The sequence below is a fragment of the Sinocyclocheilus grahami genome, unplaced genomic scaffold (genome assembly GCF_001515645.1).
Source record: "Sinocyclocheilus grahami isolate Dianchi unplaced genomic scaffold, SAMN03320097.WGS_v1.1 scaffold107.1, whole genome shotgun sequence".
NCBI lineage: Eukaryota > Metazoa > Chordata > Actinopteri > Cypriniformes > Cyprinidae > Sinocyclocheilus > Sinocyclocheilus grahami.
In genome coordinates, this window is record NW_015505286.1 from 15,847 (window position 1) to 28,014 (window position 12,168).

Here is a 12,168-nt window from a genome sequence, read left to right on the forward strand (position 1 = left end):
CTAAAGTAAATTAAAAATGGTGATATGAAAAACTGTTATTAAATAAAAGTAAATTAAACAAATTATAGTATTACTATGTAGAAATATTTAATAAACATTCATTTTAAATATATATATGTGTATTACACACATTATATATGTGTGTATAATGTCTATATATATATATATATATATATATATATATATATAGTATACTATTTCATTATGATAGACACTTTCTCTTGAATCTTACCTTAAGAACTTAATGAGTTGTTGTGACTCTCTCCTCTTCCCTTTCACTGAAGTAGTATTGAACATGAGCAACATTTATATATGTATGTAATACAGAAGTGTGAATTTCCAGCAAGCAGAAGTATCAAGTTCTAAACAAAGGGACATGGAAACAAATGTGGAGCCAGTTTTCATTTGGGATTTCCATGAGCTGCATTAGGGGCTTTAACAGGAGCAATTGTGCATGAGAATGTACAGGTCATCCCTCACAATTAAATAATTTTCTCTGAGTGAAATACACAGTATATTGGTAGATTTTTGTGTGTGTGTGTGTGTGTGATTCATGTTTTGAATGTTGTTATGTTTTTTTTTTTGCACTTTTGTTTGCAGTCACAAATCCCCATATATTGCGGTTTGAAAGTTTCTCATCAAGGTTTCATTTATTTCATCAAAAATAAAGAAAAAACTATATATTGTGAAATATTATTGCAATTTAAAATAACTACTTTACATTTTAATATATACTTTAAAATATAATTTATTCCTGTGATACAAAGCTGAATTTTGATCAGCCATTACTCCAGTCTTCAGTGTCCCATGATCCTTCAGAAATCATTGTAATATTCTGTTTTATTATCAATGTTGGAAACAGTTGTGCTGAATAATATTTTTTTGGAACCTGTGGTACTTTTTTCAGTATCCTTTGATGAATAAAAATAAATAAAATAGAAATAGAAATATTTTGTAACAATGCACACTCCATGGCTGGATTGGTTTTGCTGTGTTTTTCCTCCCCATGTGTTCCGTGTCCCCGTTAATTAGTCATTCCATGCACCTGTGTTCCCCTGATTGCCCTGTGTTTATTAGCCCCAATCTGTGCTGTCTGTCTTTGTCGGAGATTGAAAGCTTGTACATCTATCCCTGAGTCTCCTTTGTTTATGTCTGCTCCATGTTACCCCTTGGATTAATGGATTAAAAGTACTGTTGTGAGTTTATGCCTTGTCTCCTCGTTCCTCGCCTTAGGGAAGTGTGACAGAATCTCAGACCGAAAACAGTTTATTGCATGTTTCCCATCCATTTTGTTTCCGTTTTTTCTCTCAGTGTTTTTGTTTCTGTAGTGTTCCCCTCCTTCACCCTGAATTCATCCTCCTCCTGCTGGAGCAGGGGGAAAAATGCATGCCACGAGGCTCCTAGCTCCCTCCTCTCCGCCGTGACCTGGCAGTCCACTAGCTCCATCGGGCTCCCTCGTCCCTCCGGCTCCGCCTTGGTCTGGCGTCGACCATCCTGCGCCTCGGGACTCCACTCCTCTGGCTTCGCCTCATCCCCTCGGATCCACCGCGGCTTCCCGGATCCACATCTTCGCGTCGGTTGCTGACGCCATTGGCTCCGCCTAGGACCTCCGGATCCTCCCCATCGCCCTGGCTCATCGGGTCTCCGTCTCCGCCTCGGGCTCCTCCACCACCTGCTCCGCCGCCGTTGGTCGGCCCCCTGGAGTCGACGGCCATTCCTCCATGGCTCCTCCCTCAGTCGGCTCCACCATGGTCCGTCATTATGGCTGTGGCCTGGGTCCAGCTGGACTCCTCCTGCTCCAAGCCCCTCCTGGGGGAGTAATGTCACGCCCCTGGATTGGTTTTGCTGTGTTTTTCCTACCCATGTCCCCGTTAATTAGTCATTATTCGGAGATTGTACATCTACCGCTGAGTCTCCTGTGTTCCTGTCTGCTCCATGTTACCCCTTGGATTAATGGATTAAAAGTACTGTTGTTAGTTTATGCCTCATCTCCTCGCCTTAGGGAAGTGTGACACACACTACCAGTACAATTTTTTTTTTTTATATATATAAATTAATACTTGTATTTAGCAAGGATGTTAAACTGATAAAAAGTGATAGTAAAGACTTGTATTGTATTTTGAATAAATGCTGTTCTTTTTAACTTTTTATTCATCAAAGAATCCTTAAAAAAGCAACACAACCGTTTTCAACACTGATAATAAACCAGCATATTAGATTGCTTTCTGAAGGATCATGTGACACTGAAGAATGGAGTAATGGCTAATGAAAATGTAGCTTTGCATCACATGAATGAATTATATTTTGAAGTGTATTAAATAAAAGCATTATTTTAAATTGAAATACTATTTTACAATATTATTTTTTTTTCCCTCTAATATATGCAGCCTTGAGACTTTAAAAAAACATAAAAAATCTTACTGATCCCACATTTTTATAGATATATGAAAGACATCAATATGGGCATCACATGCTCTTTCTGGTAAAGCTAATTTTGAACTAATTAGGTCACTGCTGCCAAATGCAAATGTAGAGCGTGTTAATATGGACATAATCACAACATCCAGATATTTAGGTGGTAGTGGCACTTGTACATTATGCCACAATCACTGTCCTGGTATGAGTTACACATTCTAGTGAAAAATTGCTGAACACAAGAGAAAGTGCACACCTTTATCATCATAGTGTTTAACCACAAACCAAACCAATAGAATTAACGGGAATTCCAAGATACTCAATACCATGACTATATGACAATGAAAATGCATAACGTGACAAAGCCACTATTCATAACGTGACAAAGCCACTATTAAACTAAAGCCACAAAGCCCATGTGTATTTTTATGACATGATTAAATAGGACAAACTAGATTTAAAATAGTTATATAGTGGAATAATCATGGTGGTAAATAAACATAAAGGATAAACTGCTTAATGTCAGCATGAAGATTACCACAAACTCTCAAATTTTGTAGAGTGGTCACAGTTACTCTAACAACTATCCATTCAGATCCTTCAAGTCAGTCACTGTGTTATATCGATAAATTACTGAAAATTAAGTGTCTTTCAGAACTCCAAATAAGCAAGCCAGAAGGCAACAGTAGCAAGGAACACAAACTCCATCAAGTGACAGAAATGGAGAAACTGCTCTAGTTTTCCTCCAGGACCAGTTCTCCTCTGGCCTAAGCAAACAAACGCAGTGAGATATTGATAAAAATGTGTTTCAGCATGACATGTAGATAGCTGGCCATAGGGATTTGGGCTGAGGGCTCGTCTAGACACTAAGGTCTTCGCTAAGGATCTGACCTGAGGTCTTGTGTAGTCGCCTAGGTCTTAGATTGCGCATCTGTCTTCACAGACTGTGAAGGGCTGTGTCGTGGTCATTTCTTAGGAGCAGGCCCACCATCTGGTCAGGATACAGACCGGATCTGGTAACCTCAGGATAAGGGTGAGACAGACAGACTAATATAAGCATAGATGCCATACTCTGTACGATGTAACAGTATTGGGTGTTGTGGGAAGTGTTTCCGGTTCCAATTGCCCTAATAATGCAGCCTCAACAATCTCTTAAGGGAATTATAGAAATGTGATAATGTGTTATGTGTATGCAAGGTTAAAATGATGAGTCTTTCATCTTGCTTTAAACTAAAAGAGTGTGTCTGCCTCCCAAATAACGTTAGGAAGACTGTTCCTACGTTAGTAAGTGCTCTACAGCCTGCAGTCGAATTTTGATATTCTAGGTATTATTAACTGGCCAGAATTTTGAGATGTGAAAACAATAATGCAATATGAACTTGCTCAAGTACTTAGGAGCTAAACCATTCAGGGCTTTATAAGTAATTAGCATAATTTTAAAATGTATACAATGTTTAATAGGGAGCCAGTGCAGTGTTGACAGAACTGGGCTAATATGCTCACATATTATATTATCATATAATAAGATTTTTGGTTCTAGTGAGAATTGTAGCTGCTGCATTTTGGACCAGCTGGAGTTTGTTTATTAAGCTTGCAGGGCAACCCCCCAGTAATGCATTACAATAATCTAGCCTTGAGGTCAAAAATGCATCAATTAACATTTCTGCATTTTAAACTGAGAGCCTATGTTATAATTTAAAGATATATTTCAGATGGAAAAATGCAGTTTTACAAATGCTATAAATGTGGCTTTCAAATACCTTTTCAAACCTTGACTGACGACAAAGACTAGACATTTATCAAGAGTTAAGCAGTATTCTTGGTTATTATGGAGGTTTTTGGTCCATTAATTAAAACCTTTTTTTCTGAATTTAGTAGTTGGAAGTTACTAGTGATCCAATTTCAATTCTGCAATTCCTTGGAGGCACTGTGATGTTTGTTGTGTTTGGAATATCATACTGTCAACTAATTAATAAGACTGAACACCGTACTGACAACTAATTAAAGAGACTGATTGGGGAACGAGGAACTTTTGAAGGATTGTGATCTGTGTATTCAGAGACTGGGGTGAGAAGGATTCAAAAGAGTGCAAAAGAGAATGGATGTGGGCTGGCTGTCGGTCTGTTTACAAGCCGAAATAGGACGGCAGTACGCAGATATTGTTGGGAGGAGGGTGTCGTTCGCGGTCGTTAAGATCCGCCAAAGATGAAGATAGATAGCGGGGACAGGGTGAGAGTAAGTAGGGACGGGGAGTTAGGAGTGCCGTCGTTCTTTATTGTGTGTGTTATTTAACTGTTGAACTGCCAGAGCGTGCCAGCGTATGGACCACGCCCGTTCTGAACAGGCTTCTATTGCTGTCCTCTCTTTTTGTGGCTGAGACTGTCATGTGCAGAAGTCCTTGTGAGGACTGACGACACGCGGCTCGCATTTCCCATTACGTAACGGTTTGCAACAAGCGGTGTTCCACGGACTGCAACAAGCTCCTTCAATGTATGTAGCACACTGCCCTAAGACTTTCTAGGTTGTGTTTAGCCTGTCCTGCAGTCCCTTCTCTTAATAAAATTACCTATTGTGATTGAAGTCATGGTGGTATGTTGTCTTCTGGTGCCAGACCACACTGGCTTAAAGAATTAAAGGTGGTGGCAGGGGCTAATTAAATACAGTAATTATTACAATACCATTTCATTCCAAGAAGGAACATAACTATGTGAAGACACCACTTTTTCTAGTATTTTTGATTGAAAAGGGAGATTTGAAAGCAGTCTGTAGTTAACTAATTGTCTAGTATCAAGCTGTGGTTTTTTAATACAAGGCCTAGCTTTAAAGTTTTTGGGACATATCCTTATAATAATGATGAATTAATAATATTAAGAAGAGGTTCTATGACTTCTGGAAACATCTCTCTTTTTATATATATATATTTATAGTTTGGTAGGTATAGGGTCAGACTTGTAATCCGAAGGTTGCAGGTTCGAGTCTCAGGTCCAGCAGGAACTGTCGGTGGGGGGAGTGAATAACCAGTGCTCTCTTCCACCCTCAATACCACGACTGAGGTGAGACCCTTGAGCAAGGCACCAAACCCCCAACTGCTCCCCAAAAAAAAAAAAAAAAAAAAAAAAAAAAAAAACAAGGATTAAAGATGCTGGACACTCGGAAAAAAACTAAACTGACATTGTTTTTGTGACATGTAACAGATCTTCTCTTTTTAAAAATCTTTATATATTTTTGGTTACAGAGTTTTTAATAAAAACGAAAAAAATATGAAAACAGTCCAACAAGTGATTTTCCTATTGCTAAAAGCCAATAGCAGTTTAAAATGTCCTTTTGGCCCCAAGTGTCTCTGTTTCAGAATTCAAGTTCTTACAGACACAGGTAGGTCCACACTTCTGGTCTGCCTTGCAGACATATTTATCTCGTCACAAGAAAAAAAGAGAAAAGAATATGAAGCTTATAACTCAATCTTAAAAATAACAAAGCATTATTAAGTTTCCCTTGCCAAATCCATACTTTTTGGACTTCTCTTGATCAATTCAGGGCTCCAGTTTTCTAGACCTGAGGCTTTTAAACAGAACATCTGAGTCTCAACTCCCTTAGAAAAGCTATAAGTCAAAGGCAGTGAGTGTTTGAAGGGAGAAGCCTTTAGAGGTTCATCACTCTAGACTCGAATGGCCAATCCAAAAATAGAGAAATCTTCTGAATAATCTTGCAGCCTATGCACATTGATATCCTCTCACATGCGCACTTGGTGTGGTGGTTAATATCCCCAATGAGGCATTAGTTTTCCACAGGAGTGGGGTTCTGCGGCAGTGGTGGGGTTGTGGGAGGCTGGCTGACAATCACCTGAATGACATAGTCTCTGGAGATCTTCAGTTCTTCCAGCTTCATCTTGTCAGCGAGTGGTTGGCCTGAGAAGAACCAGCGCTGGCTGGTGGCCAATACACCTTCCTGGGTTTGCAGACGGCGCTTCATCTGCTGGACATTGTCGCTGGTGCGAACGGCCAGGCGTAGATCTCGTCCCGTGGAGAGACGCAGACGCAACTGGCACTCCGGGCCTTCGCTAGCTGGAGCTTCTGGGATCTCAATGGTCTCCGACTCGCTCTTTTCCTCGATCATGTTGACAGGAGGGGAGAGGCAGTAGACGTGCAGTTGGTAGCGGTTCCCCAGCTCATCGTAGCATTCAGTCAGAGCACCTGGAGATGACACAAAAAGAAGCATTTAAGCCACATTTTCAGTCTCTGACTTTCAGACTTATCTGATGTTTTGATACAGTGGACCATGATATTGTAATATAGCATGTCTAATATATAGTGAAATCAAACATTGTGATGCAAAATGAGTAAAGATAAAAAAATTCTGCCCTATTGTTTGGTCATTAATAAAATCTGTAATTTTATGGCATTGAGTGTGTGAACTCCTTTGTTTAAAGATCAGATTTATTTGCTTATATTGAAGCACAAGATGCTCTTTGAATCATTCTCAAATTGGTGGATAAAATGGACCATTAGGTTTTGCACAAAATTACGGATTTCAGACAAACTTGAGTGCTTCTGTAAAATATCCATTTTATTTTATGATGGTGATATGGTTATCAATTCTTGGCATCCTTCACAATAAACACCTTTAAGTATTTACAAAAGCATCTCTACAAAACAGCAGTGTCTTACAAACAACAAACAACAGTGTCTTCCACAGTATGTAAACCAAAGGTGACTGTTGCAAGGAAAAATCTGTACGATTTTAGAATAGGATAGAATAGAATAGAATAGAATTATCTTTGTCATTGTTAAAGAAAAAAAAACAGTATAGCAGCTCTTTAGGATTGGCATATTTATAGACAACAGGCACATAATAGAGAAACATCAGCAAAGATAACCACATTAATGTGTAATCTACCGATGATATCTCCCAAGTAAAACAATATAATACTTTTCCGGAATCGATCTACATTGCCTGTTTTGTAGACTGTACAGATGAAAACTGATGATTTTCAAATAGATAGGAAGAAATCTTTGGAGGAACCAGGACTCAGATGGGGAAACCCATCAAATATACATTGGCACATATTTAACACAATTATTATTCTATTAAAATAATATTTGAAGAATATTAATAATATTCCTCCAGGCTCTTGATTCTGTGGAACAAGCTTGGCTCTTTTTCCTAATGAATAAAAAAACAGTATTTTATAACCCCCTTTTTTTTACCTTAAACATGCATAGTGTTTACTTCTAAGACTGTTTTGAAATCCTACTTGCTAAAATAAATACAGACACACATCACATGATGAGCATGCTGCCTATGACATAGAGACTCATTAGAGATCTGTCAACTTTTTAATCAAAGAGGAAGTTGGAGCAATGAATCAATGACAATGGGACAAGGTTCACACCACAGGAACAATAAGATTACATCAATGGCTTCTTCCATGGAGGAAGTAAATCATTTTAATCATAATGAGCTACACCTCCATGGAATTCTGTAAAAAAAAAAAAAGTAATATTCATACTATCATGATGACACGTAAGTTTTGTTTTTAAGAAGTAGGTTTTGTTTTTAAAGACTATTTAATTCGTATCAGTAACACAAGGATTTCATTAAATGTTTCTGATACGTTCTGGTGAAACTCTTTACTGCTCAGCAGATCAAAGAATATTTGATGAAACCATAATTTACTCACCATTATATGTTGTTCCAAACTTTTGCAACTTTTTTCCACAACACAAAAAAATAAAAAAGGATGTAGTTTATACAAACCGCGCACTATATCCTCTTCTATTTTTAGAGCATCTGCTCATCTGCAATACATCTATTGCTATTGAACGTTTACTATTAGATGGGTCATTCTTCAATTGGGGCGGCAAATGAGAGGCAGAATTTGTAAAAATGCTTTTTTTTAATATATATATAAAATGTATTGCTATGCATTTAAAATTTGTTTAATATGCTATATCAATTAAAATAGAAGCTTAAGAACATTTTGTTTTTTAACTAATTTTAATCAAACACTGGTGACAACCACTTATGTATATAGTGTTACCAATATTTGAAGTAAAATTTTGGTTTGTTCTAAAATGAGCAGGGATATGAAACTTTAGCTAATAATTAATAAATAAATAAATTACTTTAAGGGTTCAGTGTCATTGATCATTTAAATTTCAGTTTTTAAAAGAAATGTTCAATTGTTCATACATTTTGAAATAACACCACAGACGTAATATTGCATAAAAGGTTTAACAGTTAAAAGTTTATTGAACAAAATAATGAAATTCATCATGAGTAGGATTACAAGTATCTACTCTGATAAAACAACATTTAGAGAAAAATATGATTTACAGTTACAATCCATTTGATTTCAGTGATGTCATCGTCCAGCTCAGTTCAGTTTAAATAGTGTCTGTGCAATCAAGTCGACGATATTGCTGGAAATTAAGTGTCCCCAACTAAGCAAGACAGAGGCGACAGCGGCAAGGAACCAAAACTCCATCAGTGACAGAATGGAGAAAAAACCTTGGGAGAAACCAGGCTCAGTCGGGGGGCCAGTTCTCCTCTGACCAGACGAAATCAGCAGTTCAATTCCAGGCTGCAGCAAAGTCACATTGTGCAGAGGACTCAACTGGTTCATGTGGTCCTGTCCCGGTGGCCGTCTAGGAGACAAGGTCTTCACTGGGGATCTGTCTCCAGGGCTCATCTAGTTGTCCTGATCTCTGCTGACATTCAGGGCTGTAGAGGTCATCTCTAGGTGCTGATCCACCATCTGGGCTGGATACGTACTAGATCCGGGTGACTGCAGTGACCATCTGATCTGGATACAGACTGGATCTGGTGGCTACGGTGACCTCGGAATAAGAAAGAAACAGACTAATATTAGCGTAGATGCCATTCTTCTAACGATGTAGCAAGTACATCGGGTGTTATGGGAAGTGTTCTTGGTTCCGGTTGTTCTAATTAATGCATATATGCCTGGCAGGGGTTGCAAACCAGCTTTGGCTTTTGCCCAAGTTAGTACTGGGCAAGACACGGTAGAGGTGGTAGCATTGCACATCTTAGACATTTTCAGCAATTCACTCAACACAGGCAAATCCCATCCCAAAACCATTCCCACGGGTAACCCTTCAACCACCCCAACACTCATCAAATATGGCTGTTTATTAACAGAGACCGTGACCTCAGTGGTTGGGTACTCTTGTGGTATTAGAATAGTCAATTGCATTTTCTTGAACATAACAGCGCTTAATCAGGGACATTACGCTCCCAGTGTCAACAAGTGCATTCAAAGTCTGTCCATTCACAGTTACCTCAAAAAAACGGTCAGATAGTTCAGTATTGTCCTTAGTGTCACCCTTCCTTGGCACATAACAAAGACTAGAAAGTTTTGGTTTTCGTACAGGGCAATTAGATGCTTTATGGCCTTGCTGTTGGCAATAAAACACACAAGTCCTTTGCTATTAACAAGAGATGTGTTACCTTAATTCCCCCGTTCGACGACCTTGGACCCTCTGTTCATTGTTGTTTGTGGACATGACTGTCCTCCCCGATGTGCATTCTGGTATTGTGTTGCAAGTCTGGCAGCCATCAGTCCATCCGTCGGCTCATGTTCCCTTACCTAGGTCCGAACCTCATAGGGCAGACCGCGAAGGAATTGCTCTAGGATGATGATCTCTCCTATCTCCTCCTTAGTGCGTTGCTCCGGTCTGACCCAGCGACGATAGAGCCCCTTTAGACGGTTATAGGTCTCGGTAGATGTCTCTCCTGAGGGTGTTGATGTCTGCCTAAATCGTTGACGGTAGGTCTCTGCTGAAATATTAAATTTCTCCAGCTGAGGTCCTCATAGACATCGGCCCTGTCTCCGTCCATAGCAATAGCAAAGGCGCTTACTCAAGCGCCTTTCCGGTGAGTAAGGGCACCAGCCGACACGCCCATTCCTCCTCAGGTCAACCCCAAGTCTTTGCCAACCGTTCAAACCGGCGGAGGTAGTTTTCTATTTCCTCTCCTTCTTGGTATGCTGGCATCCTTGGTTCTTGTTGTAGAAGAGGGTAGAATTCTGTTGTTCCCTGCAAATCTACAGGTGGCGGGGAACTGATCTGATGTCGTTTTACTGATGATGCCATGTTGCGAGAAGCTGCAGGCGTCTGTAATTCTAAGCGTAGACTCTGAGGAGACTCTGGTGTGTTCTGTCATTGTATTGATTCTCGCAGTCCCCTGATTTCATATATGAGACCTTCCTCCCGTTTCTGCTGGGCTGCCAGAAAGTCTCGCATTACAGACACCATGTCACTCTCTGTGGTGGTTGTAACTGGTGTGTGCTGAGGAGAACTGGCTTTGAAGCATACCCCGGCATCCTCTTCCTCCTCGTCCAGTGTGTCCCAAGCCACATCCTCCAGAACAGTCTTTCTCTGGGACCTTAGGCCCTTCCTGGTCTGGCTTCCAACAAGCACTGTCTTGCGGCTGGCCATCCCACTTCTGACACCACTTGTGATACTGGGAGCATAATGTCTGAAGGTCTGGCTACGCGAGACTAGTTCAAAGGCAAAGAGTGAATGAGATCGGAAAGATGGTTCAGTTTGGTGTTCGCGTGCAGTCAAACGTGCCTCTCTGCATGTGCGAGCTTCATGTTTGTGCGGCTGTGATAGAAAACAGCACGCGAGTAACGAATCGAGTTCTACTTTGCCTTTTCTTTCGCTAGAATGGTTTAAAATTGCTTGCTTGTGTAAACACGTACAATTGATAAACTTTTATTCTATTATGGTTCAATTTTGCAATTAATTTAAGGATCACATGCGTGCCGAATCGTGGGGCTTGGTCCGTACGAATCACGGATCAACTACGATGCGTTTAACCACTACTCCCAAGGGTAACATATAAAGCGTGAAAAGTAACGGCCCTAGTACTGAGCCTTGAGGTACTCAATGCTGCACTTGTGATCGATATGATACCTCTTAATTCACTGCCACGAATTGATGGAGGTCAGATAAGTACGATTTGAACCATGCTAATGCACTTCCATTAATGCCATCAAAGTTTTCTAGTCTATTCAAAAGAATGTTGTGGGCACTAGTGTCAAACGCAGCACTAAGATTCAGTAAGACTAATAGAGACATACAACCATGATCAGATGATAATAGCAGGTCACTTGTAACTCTAATGAGAGCAGCCTCAGTAATATGATATGGTCTAAATCCTGACTGGAAATCCTCACAAATACCATTTTTCTCTAAGGAATGTAATTGTGAGGATACTACCTGGACAGAAAAGGGAGATTTGAGATTGGTCTGTAATTAACTAGTTCTTTGGGGGTCAAGTTGTGGTTTTTTGATGAGAGGCTTAATAACAGCCAGTTTGAAGGTTTTGGGGACATATCCTAATGACAATGACAAATTAATAATAGTCAGAAGAGGATCTATGACTTCTGGAAGCACCTCTTTTAGGAGCTAGATGGAATAGGGTCTAACATACATGTTGTTGGTTTAGATGATTTAACAAGTTTATACAATTCTTCCTCTCCTATAGTAGAAAATGAGTGGAATTGTTCCTCAGGGGATCTATAGCACACTATCTGATGCGTTACTGTAGCTGACGGCTGCATGGTTACAATTTTATCTCAAAAAGTATCGATCTTGGAAATAAAGTAGTTCATAAAGTGTCAGGGATTCATCACAGTCACTTCAGTCACCATCCAGGATAATCACCCGATCACAGTGACCTGAGTTCTGATCACCCGCACCTGCTCTCACCAATCAACCCACTCTACAAATA

At 39.7% G+C, this 12,168-nt stretch overlaps 1 protein-coding gene across 1 annotated transcript in view; it reads right to left on the minus strand.

Annotated features, from left to right (window-relative positions):
- Positions 1 to 5,657: 5,657 nt before the first annotated feature.
- ubtd2 (ubiquitin domain containing 2) overlaps positions 5,658 to 12,168 on the minus strand; it is a 72,774-nt gene continuing 66,263 nt past the window's right edge. Inside the window, exon 3 of the mRNA XM_016276973.1 lies at positions 5,658 to 6,605. Coding sequence (XP_016132459.1) covers positions 6,190 to 6,605 — 416 coding nt within the window. The 3' untranslated portion in view covers positions 5,658 to 6,189. The remainder of the gene's footprint in view (positions 6,606 to 12,168) is intronic.